The 21,271-nt window shown below is 43.5% G+C and overlaps 1 protein-coding gene across 1 annotated transcript in view; it reads left to right on the top strand.

The window, feature by feature from the left end:
• Positions 1-1,146: 1,146 nt before the first annotated feature.
• Positions 1,147-21,271, top strand: part of BARX2 (BARX homeobox 2) — a 73,811-nt gene continuing 53,686 nt past the window's right edge. The window contains exon 1 of the mRNA XM_068979204.1: positions 1,147-1,333. Within this exon, the coding sequence (XP_068835305.1) occupies positions 1,147-1,333 (187 nt within the window). The remainder of the gene's footprint in view (positions 1,334-21,271) is intronic.

The following is a 21,271-nucleotide window of genomic DNA, read 5'->3' as shown; positions in this document are numbered from 1 at the left end:
AACACTTCATGAACGCGTGTCCTCAAAGAGTCCCCGAACCCTGCGCGTCGCCAGGGACCTGGGGAAGGAACGCCGCGGTGCCCGAGTATTCGGCGCCAGGAGCCACCAACCGGTCGGCTGCCCGAGGACCGGCCGCACCGGCAGTCACGCTCCGCTGGTCCTCCTGGAGACGAAAAAAGTTTTATAAACAGAGTTAAAGAATTAAAAACACGTTTTTACTGACTCCTCTCTCTCTCTTTTTTTAGTTTACTGGTGGGATAACGGACAGCGCTAGGGTCATTGATGGCTTGGGATCTCCGTGGAACCATTAAGTTCGCGATCCCAGCGCACACTCCGAGTGCTGGAGCGCGCGGGCTGGGCGTGGGCTGCGAGCCTAAGGAACACGAGGGGATGCCGTGGTCCTCGGGAAACGGCCTCCGGAAGTCCAGGTGGAGAGGGAAGAAGGCAACCAGATGCTGGGGGTCGCCGATTCTGGGGTCCGCAGTCTCGGGAGCCACGGCGAGGTCTCCACTTCTTTCTAGTAACAGATCAGGACGTGCCGGCCGGCTGGGTGCTGGCGATGGGAGCGGGACCGGGAGCGCATCATGCCCAGAGCGTCGGGCTCGGCGCGGGCAGCGGCCAGCTGAGGCCTGGCCGGCAGGCGGGGGCGGCGCGCGCTCCCCTCACCGCGCGCACACATGGGCGCGCACACTGCACACACACCTGGAGCTCGTCCCGGGAGGGGGGCGGGGAGGAGAGCCAAAGCAAGTGTCTTAAAATAGGCAGGCAGAAGAGCGCTAGACGCTGAGAGGCGGGAGGAGGCGATCGCGAGCGGCAGGCACTAGGCGCGCAGGTCCGCGCCGGGTTGTACAGGCGGGCTGGGCGGGGTGGGCGCCGACGCCCCTAGGCGGCCAGCCCTAGGCGCAGCTCCGCACCCGGCCGCGCAGGAAGCGCGCGCTGATTGACAGCTGCGATGTCCCCAAAACGCTCCGCGAAGATGCTGATCCGCGGGTGGGTCTAGACGCGAGGCCGGCGCGCCCGGTGCCGCCTCCCCTCCGCACGCCTCCTGAGCCCCGCCGCCTCCCGGCCGCGGAGGAGCCGTGCCGAGGCCCCCGCCGGCGCGCCAGCCCCACGGCCCCGGCTGGCGGGAGCTCGTCCGGGCTCACCATGCACTGCCACGCGGAGCTGAGGCTGAGCTCGCCCGGCCAACTCAAAGCAGCCAGGCGGCGCTACAAGACTTTCATGATCGACGAGATCCTCTCCAAGGAGACCTGCGATTACTTTGAGAAACTTTCCCTCTACTCCGTGTGCCCGTCGCTGGTCGTGCGACCCAAGCCCCTGCATTCCTGTACCGGTAAGACGGCCCGCGGGGGCGCAGTGGGGTGCGGCAGCTTTGGCACCGGGGTCGGGCGCTTGACCACCTCTGTTCTCGCACCCGAGGGCGAGAGGAAGGAACCCGGGAATTCTGGGCCCCTGCAAGGTAACTAGGATTCTCCGCGGCTAGCATGGCAGAGGCCTCTGCATCTTGGGGAAAGGCCCTGCAAGGTGTCGATGGCCAGTTTGGAAACGCAGTCACGGCAGCGCGCCCCCAAGAAACGGCGGCTCCGCAGCGCCTTGGGATCCGCCGGCAGGAGAACCTTCCTTCTTCCCAGGGCCGCTGTGGTTTTCCGGCAGAAAAGGCTTGTTTTCGGGCACAAAAGGCACCCCCTGACCTGGTTCAGCGCCTATATCATTGTTTCTCACCTGAGTTAACTCGTCCAACCCCCTCCTGTCTCCAGTGAGAATTTTACATGTAAATCAGTAGTATCCTGAGGCTCCCAGAAAAATCGTGAGTCCGCTGAAGTTTACTTTAAAGGATCGCCTTCTGAGGAAGTAGTACTGGGAAGTGTGGCGTTGTGCGGCAAGCACAACCCCCTGAGTTCTAAGCGAGTGAGAAACAATGCTCACAATAAAAACGGTCCTCAGGTCTGGTTTCCTTTCTCCATAAGAGCTAAGACCCTTGGGAAAGATAAAGAGCACTTAATAAATATATTTTAAAAGTCGTAGGTTTATGTAGAAAATAAATCCAAAGGTATTAAAAAAAACTTTACATTAAGAGAAGCTCCAAGTTTCATAGTGCCCTGGTATTATAATTATAAAAGCATTATAATTTGGATTTAGACTATCCAAACGTGGGTGTAGCAAAAAAAATTTTTTTTAATCAAAAAAACCTGTTGACTGTGCTTTAACTGAAGGTAAAAAGTTTAGTATTTCCAAACTGAAAGACCCTTTGAAGTTATGTTTGTTGCATGGGTGATATGAAATAAATGAATTTAATTGTACTAACATTGAAAAAGTAAAGGGAAGTGTTAGCAATGGTTTTCAAAGATGATTTTGTAATCTTGGGCCAACTGCTGATACACAGTGCTTGGAATACTACATTTTCTGTTGGCTCCATTGACAGGCTCTTTAGGGAAATCAGTAAATAAGTGTATGAATAGATATAGTAGTTCTTTCACAACCAAGTTGTTGCTACATGTGTTTGGTAATAAATGAATATTCTATTCAGTTACTCCTTTGTAAAATACAATTTGTCTGTAAGGTGAAGCTAGATCTGATAGCCCAGAGCAAGACTTGAAATACTGAATTTCAAAAGCCAAGAAATTTACGAAACAAGAAATGAAGAAGAAATTTTAGAAACAAGACAGATATGGTTGATGTTGATGTTTTTACTTTTGTGTGTCTGCTGTGCATTAGCCCTGGGATGACTCGTCCACATAGATCTTGAAGAGAGGAGGTAGGCTGAATCTTGTATTGAGTATGAAAAATTATTTCCTGAAAAAACTCAAATCCCTTAAAGGAAAAAGAGAGGCTCTGTTTTAATCATAAATCTCCATGAACCCTGCAAAGACATTGCATACCTGGGGGTCCCTATGACAAAGCAGAACAACTTTTCCTAAGCACCTTGGCATAGGCTGATGCCTGCAAACTTTTTAGTGACTTTGTACCATGCGTTGACTTGAAGGCAGCTTTTCCTGGCTTTTAGCAGTCACAGAGTTGGGTCATAGAAGAAATCATGCCAGAAAAAGAGTAATAAATAGCCTCCAAAAACAATGATCCAGTCATCAGTCAAGGCTGAGTAAGTTCTATGTTTTATTGAATCTTGTGCGGGACATAAATCAGAGGAAAATACAATGATTCATATGTACTTTTGTGAGTGTTAAGAGTGAATTGCACATATTTCACAAACTAAACGTTTTGCTCAGTCTTGTACTCTTGAAGTGCTTTGATGGTTTGTTGGGAAGCATGGTTGTTGGCACTGACATTCTTTCCCTATCATTCCCGCGCTTGATTTCTTTAGGTTGTTCTTTTGAAAAGTGTGTTATGATTTTGCTTTAGTTGAGATTTAAAATATAGAAACTGGGATTGGCCAGTGGAATTAAACCCAAGAAAACTGGCTACAATAGTCCATCCTTTCAGATCATAAGCTTTCAGTGGGTTTACGATTACAGTTAAAGCCTTACATGTATTAGATCATGGGAATACCATTAACGACTTCTCAAAGGCTTTGCAAATACCACGCTTTGAAGGTTTTGCTTTTAACAGTAATATTCAGGTTCACAAATCTTAGATTGGATGAACTTAGTTTTTTTTTAACTTAATTTTTATTAATTGAAAAAAACAGCAATAAGTTGCTGGCATCCGTAAGGAAACTATATATACATATATATGTATATATAGGATAGAAATAAATACCTTAGCACTTTTGGTGGAACCAATGAATAAAATATTCAAATCAAGTGAAAGGCATAATTGGAATTAAAGTTACTGAACTGTCTCATCCTTTGGTTTTGCTGTTTTAAGGTTAAATAACTAAGAGAAGTGAACTTTGTCAGATAAAATAATGAAAACTAAGATAGTAAAGTGACTACCCTCCACAATAAGTACATAAAATTGTAGAGAAAAAGCTACAGTGTTTTAGAAGCCTCTACATAATTAAGCAATCTGTGTTGTTTAGATTTAGCCATCCAAATGTCAATTTATGATAGCGATCTCCTCAGGCAGAAGAGCATGTATTCAAGTAAACTGAGAAATGGAAACATTTTTCATCAGGCAGATAATCGCTTGACAGTAATTTATTATTAGATACTCTAACCTTGATGGAATACTCATCTTCAAAAAAAAACTATTTGTTTGAACAGGTCTTTTCTTATTAAAATATAGTAATTTTAGTTTTAGGATGCAATCTCTAAATGGATTTAAGTTTCCTAATAGATCTCTTACATCATATAATAGATATTGAGTGAAGCAATCCTTTTCTTAAAGCCAAACTAAAGGAACATTTGTCATTAAATTTAAAATGAAATAACTTAAAGAGAGTCTCTATTCAAAAAAAATTGTTATTCCAAGCATTGATGAATGTGGAACATGTTTAGAATTGAGTTTATAACATGTTGTTCATATTTTAAAATCTGATAATAGTAATCTTTATTCAGAGGGGAACGATATTGCCGTTTAGAAGCCAGTGATGATCTCTCATAAATATTAGAATGTTGACAGTGATTGAAGTGAAATACGACTTGCAGTGTATGATATCATATTTAACTCTTTGGTGCATTGTTTTATTTTTCTGGTTGTGATGACTGTTTCTTGGTGGGAGAGTCGCTTGAACTGGCTTCTCAGGACAGAACATTGCAGAGGTATCGTCACAGTTCCTTTGGAAGAATCTCTCTTTCAGTTTGATCTTTAGAAAAGGGCAGGGTTTCTAAATTTGAGGAGTGTTTGGAAAAAATGAGTAATTTGAATCACAAAAACGAGTTGTTACAATTTACCCTATGAGTTTTCATATGAGGATACTGAGAAACCAATGCACTGTGCATAATTACATGTAGCATTATAATTATTGATACTTATAACCTAGAATTACCCTAGGTCTTCGACATGCACATTTAGGGGGAGCTGACTGTGATATCTGAACATTTTATAACCCGTGACCACTACATGATTTTCAGTGATCTTACTGAAACCTATAGTTTAATTCCTTTTCTCTTCTCTGGGTTCTGTTGACTGTCTCCGGGACCTCCAGTGGCCAGTATTGTAGAGCTGACTGGTGAGTTTTAGAGCTGGAAGAAAACATACCAATCATAGACCAAGCTTCCCAAGTAGACATACTTTTATTTTTTGCAAAGTCCCCAAACTCCCCTCCCATCCAGGCTGCCACAGTATGGAGAAGAGTTTCATGTAATGTATGGCTAAGACCCTTCACTTCACCTGAAGCTATCACAACATTGTCTGTTAATTGACTATACCCAGTACAAAATTAAAAGTTAAAAAAAAAATGCTGTGGTCACATCAGTGACATATGACAGCTTAGATGTACTTTCAGCCCACACTGTACACTGCTGCCTTTCATATTAGGGTACTCAGAACTCAGGAAGATTTTTCCAACTCAGTTACACACCCGGGATAAATCCGCACAGTCACACCCAGGAGACAGTCAGCCAGTCAATTAAAAGGGGCATGTGGGGAAGGGTGTTTATCATAGGAGGTGGCTTTGAGAACATTTTATTCTTTGGTGGGTCTAAGAGAAACAAGTTCTTTTGGGTGGTGTCCTCGGGTTCAATTTTTATCATAAAGATTGAGTGTCATCCTGGTTAAGAATGAAATGAGGTGTGGACATGTGTGATGACTTCTTTGGGAGTTAGGGAGCTGGCTGCTGCTTCATGAGTTGGCTCCAATGAGTCCCCAGATTGTAGCTCAGTTTTTTAAAATTAGAGCCCAAAACCCATTGGATCTTGGGAGCCTGGCTCCTGGGCCCTGAAATGTTGATGGAGAAATATAAACTCTGGGTTTGGAAAATGGTCTTTATCAACAGGCATTTGTATTTCTGCCAGAGGCAAATGGGCTTTTATTAGCAATTACTCATCTCTGTCTTTCCTGTTCCCATTCTCAGGGTAAATAAACTGAGGAATGAATGGGGTAGAGGACTCAGGGTCAGAATATATTTGGAGTGGAGCTCTTTTGGGATACTGAGCTCTTTTGGGATCCTCAGCTGTCATCTCTTTCCTCCTCAAATTTTATAACGCCTCTGCAAAATAGAGAGGCTAAGGGGATTCCTTTGGAGTCAGTTTTAAGGAGTTTATTAGCAGTTTCTTCTCTGGTTCTGCTTTTTCTAATGGGAAATGGGAAAGTGATTCCAAATTTAGCAAGTTAAAAATGCCTTTCCAAAAGTCTATAATCTTCAGTATCATTTAACTCAGTAATTTAATTCAACAAATATTTACACTTGGTTGGTGATGGCAGTCTCATTATTTTTAAGTTTATTTAAAGTCTTGACTAACAGTGGGGATATTTTAAACCTTTCTCTGAAGTACCTGTAGAGCCACTGCCTAGTTTTCTTTGTGGTCCTCTGAAGTCTGTTTGGGCAATTTAGACTTGTGGACATTAAGGACATAGCAACCCACTCCAGTATTCTTGCCTGGAGAATCTCGTGGACAGGGGAGCCTGGCAGGGTTGCAGAGAGTCGGAGACGACTGAACTTCATGACTGAAGCGACTGAGCACGCACGCATAACAATTAAATCCTTTTGCTTACCATCTGGAATTTTTTCTTTGAGCTCCACCTGAAGGGTATTATCAGCACCTAAATTGTCATATTAACCTCCTTAAATGCAACTCAACTGACACTGTATATATAATAAATCTTTTATGAAACCAGTTTCCTACAGTGTCAGTTGTATCTCTGGGTTGAAAATAGAATTTGTGATCCCAGCATAGCCCGTATAAAGTTGCTAGTTTTAACATACCTCGGAAATCTAAATGAAAAGACTGTTACATTTTTATATCCAAGAAATCTATGTGAAAAGTAGTAACAATGGTAAGACTTTGTTGAGATTGTAAAGAGAGATGAAAATGAGAAAAGAGACGGAATAGGGAAAAAGAAAAAGAGTAGGTTTCTTTGAAACTCTTGAAGCCACTTGATTCCACCTTATATGTAGCACAGCACCCTTCAGGGTGACTGTAGGGGTGACACAAAGGTGGCTTCTAAGATTCTTCTGTCCCTGAGTGGAGAGGAAATGACCAACGTTGATTTTACTTAGACACCTCCCTGGGGACCCCTCAGGGAAGAGCCTGGCGCCAGTGCCCTGCCTGACATTTAGGCCTCACGGTACAGGACTGAGCCTGTGTGAACTCAGAGCATTTTTAGGTGCTGTTTGCACTTTGTTTTGAGGTCAGAAGGAAGAGGATCAGGGGTGGAAGTTAGGCAGGGCACGGACCAGAAGCGCCCTGCTTTCTGGGGACTTTGGTGTTGGAGCCTACATCATCTCTATCTATCCAGAGTGAAGATACTTTGGGTCCCTTGGCGACACCATTGCTGACCTCCTAGCTGGAATATGATTAGAGGCCATGGGGCTTTGGTTAGATGGATAGATAGGGGTCTCATTCTGCGTTCTCTTGGGGAGTGTCAGTGTCCATTCTGATTTTGAGTTGGTGGTGTTTTTCTCATGGACCCCCGACTCTGCTAGCTTCACCCCCTTCTAACTCAGAACTTGCCAAAACCAACAGGTGCTCTCTGGCCTGTTGCGAATCACTGGGCTGCAGGTCTTTTGGGAACAGTACGACAAAGAGGAGGAAGGAGAGAAAGAAAAATAGAGAACCTTCGGGTATAGACTTCCCATGTGAGGCAAAGGCCCTCCATCCCACCCGGCATGCCTGCCTCCATTTCAGCTGCTGTGATGTTGGAATGGTTGTTTCTCCTTCCATAACACAGACGACAGGATTAGAACTGGCCTTAGGATTGATCAAGAATGGGGTTTAGATCAGGACCATGCACCAGCTTAGTGATATTAATAAAATCAGAAATACTCTTGTCCAGGAGGAGAGCTGTTTGTTTTTCACCAGAAATGCCTTGCAAACCCTCAGAATTTAATTTATTTTTATTGCAGTTTAATAACAGTTAGAAAAAGAAATGTCTTGTTAAAATGAATGCTCTAAATAAAAACAAAGTTAATTTTCCATTACAGTGTCTAATTACTTATCATCACCAGGGCATTTTTATATGGCGATTTAACTTCTTGGAAGCGGAAACTTGGCACACATTTAAGGAAGAAAGCAGTACACCCAGATAGATATCAGAAGAGGGTCTAATTATATTTGGGCTGGAGTTGACGCTTACACATGATTGCTCTGCAGAAAGCAGGAGGAGGGTCACTGAGGAAAGTCTCTGGTTTCTTGAGTGCTGGTGGAAACTGAATCTGGAGGGAGAGATGAGGTGCCAGTCACCTGTTGAAGCTGATGTCAGGACTTCTTGATCGGCCTGGAGGTCAGCTGTAAACGCTCCCGACTCCCCTGGCAGAGTTCATGAGGATGAACGTGGCTTTTCTCCAAGGAGAAGCCAAGATGCAGCTGAGTCGAAGCCAACCTGGGAGGCTCTTGGCACAAAATTAAATATGTTAAGAGTCTGAGCAGAGAGGCTTACGTGATTCCTTTTTATTACATCTCTCTAGTGCACCACCATGCCCTTAGAAACATGTGCTTCTGGATAGCAGGGATACATAAGTATTTTCACAGAGTGCTTGCTACTGAGGTGATGTCAATGTACTTTTGGTCACTATTAAAAAAAACACTTCTGTGTTTGATATGTGATAGGATGATTGTCTTTTTGCAATTCTTCTGTGAGGGACATGCAGAGGTCTTGGGCTTGGTGGCATCTCATGAAGTCAAGGCTGTGCTTCCAACCCAGGAACACCAACAGATCTCTAGCACTGACTTAACTGCCAGTTTCTACCATCTCCTGCCCCCCTCCCTTTTCATGCAGGTACTTGAAATTCAGGGTCATGGTCCTTTTGCAGACAAGATCACGGTCGCTTGTAGATTGGAGGATGTGTCACTTTGATGTTTCGTTTAAGCTGTCTGGGAGAATCAGCACTGCACACGTTCCTCATAGAGACTTGTAAACAACAGAATCCTATTATGTTCTTGTGTCTAGGGGAAGTCGGAGTAAGAGATGCTCGGAGTCCCCTTCCTGAGTCCTGCAGCATTTATCCCAAAGGAGCTGTGAACTGGGGAGGAAGGCTACAAATGCATACTCTAAACCTCATTCTTCATCTTCATCACAATAATGGAAATAGTGACTTGTTTTGAGGCTCTATGTGTAACAGGCACTGGACTCAGTGCTTTTTGATCTGCTTCCGATTATTCCTAAGAGATGTTATCTCTACTTTTCTAATGGGAAGCTGAGAAATTAAGTAACTTTCCCAAAGTCACAGAATATATAAACATCTCTTCCAGACCAATTAAGAAAAAAACATGCAAGTAGGACTTCCCTGGTGGCGCAGTGGATAAGAATCTGCCTACCAATGCTGGGGACTGGGTTCGATCCCTGGTCTGGGAAGATCCCACATGCCAGGGAACAACTAAGCCCATGTGCCATGACTACTGAAGCCTGAGCTGTAGAACCCATGCTCCACAACAAGAGGAGCCGCCGCAGTGAGAAGCCCTTGCACAGCTAGAGAGTAGCCCCTGCTCGCTGCGGCTAGGGAAAAGCCCACAAAAAGTCACAAAGACCCAGCTCAGCCCAGAATAAGTGTAAAAAGACAGCTTGAAAAATGGAAAAAATGTAAGTAGAAAAATTGGCAATTCATAGAAATGAAGATCTATGTTGAGTGAACATGAAAAGGACTTTCCTGGTAATCAAGAAAACACAAACGAAAACGAGGTACCGTTTCATACCCATCGGACAGGCAGCATGAGTCTGATGCTATCGCTTGATGACACGGGTGCAGAACAATAGGCACTCTCATCCCCTGATGGTGGGAGTGTCATTTGGTACAATTACTTTGGAAGCCATGTGGCAGGACCTGAAACTGCACATACACACAGAAGCCCTTAATCCGGCACTTCCACCTGTGTTCACACCCTGAGAAATCACTGCGTGTAGGCAACGGGACAGTGGGAGAGGAATGTTCATGTCTCTGTTGTTTATGCTAATGAAAAGTCTCAAACAGTCTAACTGCCTTCAGAGGAAAAAATCATATGTATTATATTCATGCAGTTAAATTCATGCAATAAGAAAATGAGTGTGTGTGTGTGTGTGTGTGTGTGTGTGTGTGTGTGTGTGTTCGCGCATGCTCAGTTGAGTCCAACTCTTTGTGACCCCCTGGACTGTGGCCTACCAGGCTCCTCTGTCCATGGAATTTTCCAGGCAAGAATACTGGAGTGGGTTGCCATTTCCTTCTCCAGGGTATCTTCTTGACCTAGGAATCGAAACCTTGTCTCCTGTCTCCTTACATTGCTGGGCGGATTCTTTCCTACTGCCCCACTAAGGAAACCTGAAAATGGATGACCCAGACCTAACTGTATTAAGACAGATAAGATTTAGAAATACAAGGCTGAGGAAAAACAAGCTGTAGATTGATACCATGTATATAATGCTGGAAAACGTGCAGACTGATACTGTTATATTGTTTAGGAAAGCAGGTGCATGGAATTGGGAGGGCTACACACAGATTTTTTATTTTCCTGTGTAGTAATTTATTTATTAAGGAAAAGAAAAGGCCTAATGTCAATATAGCCAGGCATAAATATTGGACAAAGTTTGGTCACGGGCACAAAAAGTTCCTCACATTATTTTGTTGACTTTTCTGCATGTTTGAAATTTTTTATAGTATAAACTTTGAAAATGATAGTACAGGAGACTCCACATATTCATTTACCTCTTGGTCTTGGGGACTTTTGATGGTTTTCTTAATAGCTTTCTATCCTGAAACAGAAACTTTTAAATATAAGCTTCCTGTATTCATACTCATAGTAGGGAAAGAACTTTATAATTACACATGTGTGTTCGCTCACCCTGAAACAACCAAAGAGGCTTCTGAAATTGGGTTTTGGATCTCACTTACCTACCCTGGCTGGATGGGGATGTCGTTTATCACCAAGATAACTGCTGTTCCCCCAAGTAATGCTTTGGCATCTGAATAAATGGGCTCTGAGTTGGGCTTGGAGGCAGGAGGGAATTGCTGATAAACTGTGTGTTTGTTTTCTCTAAATACCCGTCAGTGATCATGCAAGCAAGAGTCGTAAGGTTCTTTCCCCTCTTTCTTAATGATGTTTCAAAATCCCAGTAAATTGCCTTTGATTGCATCCTGCTTTGCTATTTATCTGCTCAAATGATATGCCACCCTTGGCTTTTGACCAGTGGTCATTGCTATTAACAGTTTAACTTAAAATTTGTCTAGGGACATTGATGAATACCAAAGAATCAAAAACTGTTTAAAAAAACATAGCTTCTTAGCTGGGAAGAATCATGTGGATGTTGGCACATAAGCGGGTGAGTTCTCTTTATAGTCTGTAACCATGATTTGATTTTAAAACTTTGATGTGTGGTGTCAGGGATTGTTAGGAAGGAATGAGAACTGTTACCATGGTAATGACACAGAGAGCTGTCTGTTAGGGGTGATGGATGGTCGTCCTGTGGTTTGGAGAGGTTAACCTGGACCGAATTACTCTCCAGTGACAACTGTGGTGGCAGGTGCTTTGTTCAGCCTCTCTTAACAGCCCACACATTCTTCTTTTCTCTGCAGAATAGTTGCAATGTATAAATGTTGCTTTAAGGTACTGTGACAAAAACCTGACACTTTGGGAGCTCTATCTTTCTATGTCCCTTCAGAGGGAACATACTCCTTGGTATGAATGAAACAGTCTGTATAGTCAAGAGTTTGCCAAAGCATTTCTCCTTCCAAAACCACCTCTCTGTCCAAAGTAAGGTACAGGGTACTTGAGTGCTAAGTCATGTTTGACTCTTTGTGACCCCGTGAACTGGGGTCCTCCTGGACCCCGTCCAGGCTCCTCTGTCCATGGGATTCTCCAGGCAATAATACTGGAGTGGGTTGCCATTTCCTCCTCCAGGAGATCTTCCAGCCCCAGGGATCGTACCTGGGTTTCCCTACATATCCTCCATTGGCAGGGAGATTCTTTACCAACTGCACCAGCTGGGAAGCCTCTCTCCAGAATCCATATATAAATGGAGAAGCAAATAGATCAAAGCATCCAGAGCCCATATCCCATCCCTACCGTCCATAGCCAGGGTTGCTGTGCTGTCTTCGGTACTTGGCACTGTGGCAAGGTCTGCAGGAATTAATGACCACATCTGGAGGGTGGTGGCCAAACTGGACATGACTGAAAGGCTGGTGGATCTAGCAGACCTGCTGCCAGTGGACAGACTTTCAGGGCTACAGGGGTGAGGCCTTTTGCATTTGATCTTATCTGTATGGAAGCACAGAACGGCCACGGTGAGAAGAATAGATTGAAACTTCATTTGTGCCACACTCTGTCCCTTTCCTGGGTCTCTCCAGTGGAATCTTATTCCTTCAAGATGGACTTACCAGGCTTGAGGCTCTGAACGGAGTAATACTATCAAGAAACACACTCCATGGGGTGTGTGCGGCTATACAAGGAAGATAAAATGCCAGTCTTGCTCCTGCTGCCCTGACTGCCCACTTACTGGCAGCAAATCTGGCAGCTCCACCTTTGATCTTGTCTTTGGAACGACTTGGGAAAGGACGAGCAACGATTTGGTGTATTTATGGTAACTTTGAACAAGTTTCACTGACAGAAGGGGATATATCTTACTAAGGTTCCAACCCAAGTCCTTTCTTTGTCACCACTGAACATTTGATTGAAATAATTGCTAACTCTCCCCAGAGGAGATTTTTTTGGGGGAGAGAATGTTGTTAATTTTGTTATCCCTGGATATCATGGCAACTCATTATTGCTCTTAGCATGTTAGACAGCTGTGTGTTTTGGAAGCATGCTCTCAATCCTCAGTTTGGAGGATGGCAGAAAGGAATGTACTACTGGAGGGCTGGATTATTACTTTTTTTTTTTTTTTTTAAACTGGGACATTGAGCCTGGGCAGTTAGCTTCATAAACAAAATGTGTTTCACTTTTCAGAGAACGGGAAAGTAAAAATAATAACAATTATAAATGGTAACTGTGAGCTGTTTTTAGAGGAGCCAACGGTGCTCCTCTAAACTGAGTAATTTACACTTAGGTGGAGACTCTATAGGGAGTAGTTACGGTTATCACTGTTTTTCAGAGGAGGACAGTATTAATAAAACTCAGAGAGGTTAAGAAAATCGTAACACGATCCCATGACGAAGTGGTAGAGTTGAGACTGGAACTCAGGTCTGTCTCTTTCAATATCAAGTTCCATCCTGTGATCATATGTTGTTGTTGTTCAATCACTAAGTCGTGTCTGACTCTTTGAGACCGCATGGACTGCAGCATGGCCAGGCTTGCCTGTCCACTATTTCCTGGAGTTTGCTCAGACTCGTGTCCACTGAGTCAGTGATGCTATCTAACCATCTCATTGTCTGTCGCCCCCTTCCCCTTTAGCCTTCAATCTCTCTCAGCATCAGGGTCTTTTCCAATGAGTCTGCTCTTTGTATCAGGTGGCCAGCTTCAGCATCAGTCCTTCCAATGAATATTCAGGGTTGATTTCCTTTAGAACTGACCAGTTTGATCTCCTTGCTGTCCAAGGGACTCTCAAGAGTCTTCTCCAGCGCCACAATTCAAAAGCATCAGTTCTTTGGCACTCTACCTTCTTTATGGTCCAACTCTCACATCCATACATGACTACTGGAAAAATCGTAGCTTTGATTATATAGACGTTTGTCAGCATAATGATGTCTCTGCTTTTTAATATGCTGTCTAGGTGTGTCATAGCTTTCTTTCCAAGGAACAAGCTTCTTTTAATTTCTTGGCTGCAGTCACCGTCTGCAGTGATTTTGGAGCCCAAGAAAATAAAACCCATCACCTTTTTTGTGATCATACGAAGGTGTGTCAATTAGGAGTCAAGTATGTCTTCTTGCGTGGAGGCACCATGCTCTGTGTAAGGAAAGGTCCAGTGAATGCCAGCTCCCTAAAGATTTATTTTGAATGTATTAACTCCTTTACACATGTATTATACAAATGTATTTATGATCATTTCACATGTTTCTGAACAATTCCAGATGAATCTTAGGCAGCAGTGCCTTCTTTGGAGGAAGTGAGTGGTGGGCAGACTTTGGGCCTGCTGCAATGGCACTCCACTCCAGTACTCTTGCCTGGAAAATCCCATGGATGGAGGAGCCTGGTAGGCTGCAGTCCATGGGGTCGCTAAGAGTTGGACATGACTGAGGGACTTCGCTTTCACTTTTCACTTTCATGCATTGGAGAAGGAAATGGCATCCCACTCCATTGTTCTTGCCTGGAGAATCCCAGGGACGGGGGAGCCTGGTGGGCTGCCGTCTCTGGGGTCGCACAGAGTCGGACACGACTGAAGTGACTTAGCAGCAGCAGCAGTCGTCTGGCTGGGTCACTCTGAGCTCATGTCACCATTTCTGGACATCAGTGTTCCCTGACCAGGGATCAAACTGACACCCCTGCATCAGAAGTGCAGAGTCTTAACCACTGGACACCAGGGAAGCCCCTGGAAGCTTCTTCTTCTGGATAAAGCTTTTCTGTGGGAGTCCAGAGTGGAATTCCCAGGCATGCCTGTGTTCATTCATTTATTCATTCTTCTGAGCCAGAGAGAAAGTACTGAACAATGAAATGCTAGCCAATTGCCTTGAGAGTTAAGATTTTGAATATTTTTTTTTGTGTGTGTGAAATACTCATTATTAAGTTCAATGGGGAAAAAAATAAAAATCTGGGACTTCCCTGGTGGTCCAGTGGCATCTGCCTTGGAATGCAGACCTGGGTTTGATCCCTGGTTGGGGAACTAACATCCCACATGCCGAGGGGCAACTGAGCCTGGGCAGTATTACTGAGCCAAGAGAAATTCAGAGTGAGAGAAAAAAATCTGGCTGTTTTTATGGCATTGTTTAAAACAAAAGAATAAGAGATTAATTTCTTTCATATTCTCCCCAATCTGGTTGGGGTGAGTTCTGGGAATCTCTATTTTGAAAAAGAGATTGTAATGAAAAGTCAAGTTTGGGAAACACTGTAGTAGATGGCAGCTTAAGGATGAGATTGAGGTAATTTATGTCCATGACTCAAATATATGAAGCTATTGAGCAGAATGATCCTACTGGATGGATTTTGAGTCAGATGGTCCTGGATTTGTTTGTGTTTTATTATTGGTGTGACCTTAGGCAAGTCATTTAGTCTTTCTGACACTCAATTTCCTCATCTGTAAAAGGAAGATAGTAATAGCTACCTAATAGGGTTAGTCATATAGGTTAAATGAGATAATGTGTATAAAGCACTTAGCATTAGTTCCTGGCACGTAAGTACTTGGTAATTGATAGCTTCTATTACAACTAATTATCTTATAATAATAACCTCATCTTGGTTGGCTGAAGCACAGCCCTTTAGAGAATGATTACTATTCCTGGTGAATGAAACTCAAGAAAAATTAAATATCCTTTAAAAACCACTTCACTCTAGGGCATTCTTGTGGGTTATGTCATTGCACTGGCTGCCTTGGAAGGCCTCTGCAACCTGGGTGGTCTGTGAGCTGTTGAAAGTCTTCATGTGTAGGTATGTTTCATTCTCTCCACCATTCTGGTTTATAGTGTGAATTCAGAATTTTGTGAATTCATACATGAGTGGCACAAACAAGTCAAACACTACGGCATCACAAAATGTGCTTTGTTACTTTACTTTTTACAAGAATTGCTCGGGACTCTTTTACCCCTAGGAAATGTTTCATCATACAGCTGTGCATCTCAAGAACTGTTTTAGAAAAGTGGTAGAATTTCTCAGCATTTTTTTTTTCCTTTGAAGAACAGAGTTAGGAAAAGTCTTTTCTTCTGAAAGAGAATATGAGTGTTTTTATTTTCTTATCTCAAAGTACTAAGAGAGGGAAAGAAATGCAATTGATATTCTAATTGGTGGTGTGGAAAGAGGTGGCAGGTTGGGGGGTAATCCTTGTCTTCCTATATTATTGAGTCTGTGATTCAGAGGGAGTTCTAAAGAAAACCCCTGTATTACAGCTTTCAGTTGCTCATGGGGATCTTTTATGATTGCCTTCTGATCAGTAATGATGACCATTGTATAGAAGGGGCTCAATGCACAGGGTTCTGCGTGGATTTTTCCTGGAATGCTGTTTCTTAACTACTCACTGGTATCTTAGGAAGCCAAGTATCTGCCAATGAAACTAACTGGTGGATCCCCTTCATAGGGTGAGAAAAATCCTTTAGATTAAGAAGAGTGAATGAAATTCTCCCATGGGCTGAAGGAAGTCACAGTAACCAGGGCAGCAGCTCTTTCCAACTGTTTATAGTGGTGATTCCTGCAGGCAGTTTCTAGTGATGTCATCCAGGTTCAGACGGGATGGGGGCTGGCTGGAAGCAGGTGGGATAGGAAGGAGCAGGTGCCTTGGGGTGGTATTAATTTGTAGAGAGAATGCCAAAGTGGTCCCTTAAGCTCCTCAGAACCATTGTAGAAATAGGACTCAGTTGGAGATACGGATCTTTCTCCCCTCTCTTTATGTTTACTTTTTAAGACCATTATTTACTTATTTATTTGGCTGCGCTGTGCCTTAGTTGTGGCATGTGGGACGTAGTTCCCTAACCAGGGATCGAACCTATGCCCCCTGCTTTGGGAACGAGGAGTCTTAACCATTTGGACTACCAGGGAAGTCCCTATTTTCATGATTTTTTTAAACCTTTCATTTTATATTGGAGGATAGCCGTTCAACAATATTGTGATAGTTTCAAATGGACAACAAAGAGATATGGATCTGTGGCAGCCTGTTGAGAATACTCTGTTCCCGGTGAATTCAGAGGAGCAAAGTGTTTCTACTCTGGTGGGAGGGGAGCAGGCAGGGATGGGTGGGGGGTGAGAAAGAACGAGGGGGCTGGGAGAGTGGAGTCAGCAGAAGGCTTAAACAGGCTATTATTCTCCTGACGCGTGGATCCTTATGTGCTTGTTCAGCACTTGTTGTCCAGATTTGAAAATGAGAATGGGATATTTCATTTGGGAAATTGCCCTGTGAGTACGTGCTGCTTCTCAGAGGCGTAACTCAGAACTGACAGCAGCAATGACTTGGGGTTGGGCCAGGACTTGCTCAGCCACATAGGTTGCCTCATTATCATATATATTATGATAATATATATTAATGATGTATTAAAGAGTTTCACCATCCTGGGTCATGGAAGATACTATTATCCCATTAGGATGCAGTAATAGTGCTCTTGGAGTGCTCTGCAGGAGAATGTGTGTACTTGAGATGAGCAGGCAATGGGGGCACAGAGTTCAAGGTGGAATTGCTCTCAGAGAGCCTCCCCTGGGACTTCCCTGGTGGTTGAGTGGCTAAGCCGCCTCGCTCCCAATGCAGGAGGCTGGGGTTTGATCCCTGCTCAGGAAACTAGATCCCAAATGCAGAAACCAAGAGTTCACGTGCTGCAACTATAAGATCCTGCATGCTGCAACAAAGACCAAAGAGCCTGTGTGCCATAACTAAGACCCAATAAACATAAATTTTTTTAAAAAAGAGAACCTTCTCTGGGGCCCCCTTTCCCCAGGCTCATTCTGGGTTGGCTCAGTGCCTCAGTTTCTGCATTGATAAGACAGACCTGCCTCTCTGGTATGTGGGCAAGAGTGGTTGATTAAGGATTATTAAGTTAATGCCCTGAGAAGATCAAGATGCAGTGAACAAGCACCGTCTCCACATGAGGGCAGCTGTTCAGTGTCAGGACCATTCTGTTTTTCTAAATGGCTGGACCCCAGGAGGCCAAACCTGGACCAACACCTGTCTTCCTGTTGCCATGAGCTCACAATGGCTTTTACATCTGTGCACAGAAGTCAGAAGAACAATATTCCATGACGTGTGAAAGTTATATCAGGTCCAGGTATCGGTGTCTATGAAGTTTTACTGGGGACAGCCATTCCCCTTTGTGTACATACGGAGTCCTTTCGACGGAGAAAGTATCTAAAATATTTACTATCCTGGCCCTTTGTGGGAAGAGTTTGCAGACCCTTGAATGAGACTGATGGAAACAGGGTCCCTCAGTTGTGAAATGAGGTTGTTACTGATCCACACGTGGGATGTTCTTCTAGGCTACAATCTGATGCCTTACACACCAGGCTTGTGTAGTCATCTTGAAATGTGTGGAGGCCAGAAAGTGGGAGCTTAGTGGGGAATTTTACACAGACTCTCTGAACTTGGGATCAGGCTCTTCGCTCTATGGAGACATTTCCATGCCTTTCTAGAAATAACACTAGATTATTTTCTGCACAGAGACAGGGGTCAAAAATATTTACAGGAAAGTGGTTGGGATTCCTCTGAACTGGGTGGGGGGGGGCACTTTTCTTTATAGTTCTAAAGAGGAAATCTTTAGATTTCCCAGAGGAAATATGAAAATGACTGATGAGAGGCTGGGAGCAGCAAAATTACTGGTCTTTTTCCGTTTGAGGTTTGGGTGACTTTTATATGCTGCTTTTCTGACTTTAATTTGTTGCCTGGCCCTTGAAGTAATAGTAATAATGATAAACATTGTGCAATCACGGTAGCTCAACCCCACCTGGAAGGGTGTGTATCGCTGGATGAAGTGCTTAATTGCTGTGGTCCTTTCTGCTGTGGTTTCCACACACATCTGTGTGTGTCCATCGGAACCATCAGCTCACCAGGGTCAGGGCTGCCAGGCCTCTCTGGAGGGACCAAGTGTGATTCTCTGTTAAGGATTCTCTCATCCTTGCTTTTGTCTGGGCATTTGAATTCCAGTGAGGCTTCTGGGTTCCAAAGCAGCCATGAAGTGTTAGGGGAAGTGGGAGACTGAAATTAACCTAACTTCCAATTTGTGTTGGGTTGCTCCAGCCACCAGCCAGAGAATCATTTAGATTTTACCCTTGCCACTGGGATGGCATGGAGAGTGTGAGGGCAAGTGGAAAGCAGAGTAACTTCAGAGGAGGAAGTGGTTGATGTTGCAGGTAAAATTCTACCTGGAAGAGAAGTATGTGTGGGACACACTTCATCTGACTTTCTTACACCAAATCACAGGTGAAGTCACAAAGCAACAATAATAACAATAATAAACAAAGGAACTGTAAAAACAAATACACATGGTAGCAGACACTTACGTAATTGTTCCTATATACCAGGCACTGCTCTGATGACTTACGTGAATTAACTCATTTAATTCCTAATACAATCTTATGAGACTATTTTTTTTCCTTTTTTTTGGAAGTAAAGTTGAATTACAGTGTTGTTTTAATTACTGCTGTACAGCAAAGTGATCAGTTATACGTATACTGTTTTTCATAGTCTTTTACATTATGGTTTATCACAGGATATTGGATGTTATTTCCTGCGCAGACTAGTTTTCTTATAATCCCTGTTTCACTTGCAGTTGAGAAATGAAGCCTAGAATGTGGGAAGGGTAGAATCATGACTCGCCCTCCTAATTGCTGTTTTCCAGCCTCATTGCATTTGAGACACTATTATTCTTCCTATTTAATAGTCGTGTCCGACTCTTGGGACCCCGTGGACGGTAGCCCACCAGGCTACTGTATGCATGGGATTTTCTAGGCAAGAGTACTGAAGTGGGCTGCCATTTCCTTCTCCAGGGGATCTTCCCAACCTGGGGATAGATCCCTTGTCTCCTGCATCGCAGGCAGATTCTTTACCAACTGAGCCACCAGGAAAGCACCGAATAGAGGAGGAAGCAGGTAGAAAGAAGTAGGGAGATAGACCTCTTCTTGGGTGGGAGATTATGGGAGAGAAGTGGAGAGACAGCAGGATTCTAGGTTGTATAGAGATTGACTACATTAAGGGATAATCTCTGAGCTCTATGATGCTAATATAGAAAGACAAAAACTCTACTAAAAAAATATGTGAGGGAAGGCAGAGCAGAAATCAAAACCTGTCGCACATAGGGAACTGTGTTGCCTCATTTGGAGCTTAAACACCTGAAGAACTTAATTTCAAAAGCATGCTGCTGGGTACAAAGTAGGTCATCAGCAATATTTAAATTTATTTTTCTTTTATTACAACTAATTTGACTTTCCCTTACCTAGTTCTTTATTTGTAGGCAATAAAAACACCCCTAGAGTGATGAGGACATGTTTTTTTGCCCTCAAGGAGGAGTAAAGTGTAGGGAATGTCTGGATGCCCAAATATGCCAGGTGTGCCAGTGATGGACGAAGTTCACTATTTTATCCATTATGCCTCACTTCCTTAGGTATTGTTCCAGGGTGAGTACGATTTAAGTAAATTTCACCTGATTGTTGGACACCCAGGTGGGAAAGGAGGGGTGGGATGTATTGGGAGATATATGCACCACTGTGTATAAAGCAGATAACTAATGAGAACCCACACTATATAGCACAAGGAGCTCTACTCAGTGCTCTGTGGTGACCTAAATGGGAAGGAAATCCCAAAAAAGGGGGATATATGTGTATGTATAGCTGATTCACTTTACTGTACAGCAGAAAATAACACAACATTGTAAAGTGACTATACTCCAATAAAATTTTTAAATAAATAAATGTCACCTGATTATAAATATTGTTAATATAAACATCAGATTAAAATATTTATAAAAGATATATAGGATAGAAAAAAATAACAATACGGAGGGGTAGAAGAGGGAGGGACTGCAAATTTGGGATTAACAGATGCAAATTATTATATAGAGAATGGATAAACAAGGGCCTACTGTATAGCATAGGGAACTCTATTTAGTATTTTGTGGTAAACCATCCTGGAAAAGAATATGAAAAATTATATATATATATATATATATATATATATATATATATATATATACACACACACACACACATAACTGAATCACTGCTGCACAGCATAAATTAATACAACATTTAAATCAACTACACTTCTATAAAAAAGAGTAACAGTGAATAGCTGTGTACCTGCCACTCAGTTTAAGAAAAAGGGCATTTTGTCTCAGGCTGCGTATGCTCTGGCCTGACACTATCCTCAGGCCTTTGTCCATTAAGGAACCCGTATCTCAGCTCGCTATGTACACCTTGTGGTTTTCTGTAGTTTTACCATGTATTTGATGGCTCAGCTAGTAAAGAACCAGCCTGCCAATGCAGGAGATGCAAGAGATGCAGGTTCGATTTCTGGATCTGGACAAAGTGAAAGTGAAGTCACTCAGTCGTGGCAGACTCTTTGCAACCCCATGGATTGTAGCCCACCAGGCTCCTCCGTGTCTATGGGATTTTCCAGGCAAGAATACTGGAGTGGGTTGCCATTGCCTTCTCCAGGAGATCTTCCCAACTCAGGGATTGAACCCGGGTCTCCCGCATTGTAGGCAGACACTTTACCATCTATCTGGACATGGAAACGGCAACTTGATCCAGTA

The sequence above is a fragment of the Capricornis sumatraensis genome, chromosome 8, assembly GCF_032405125.1.
Source record: "Capricornis sumatraensis isolate serow.1 chromosome 8, serow.2, whole genome shotgun sequence".
Classification (NCBI taxonomy): Eukaryota; Metazoa; Chordata; class Mammalia; order Artiodactyla; family Bovidae; genus Capricornis; species Capricornis sumatraensis.
The sequence above is the reverse complement of the archived record's forward strand: the minus strand, read 5'-3'. Positions and strand labels throughout refer to the sequence as shown.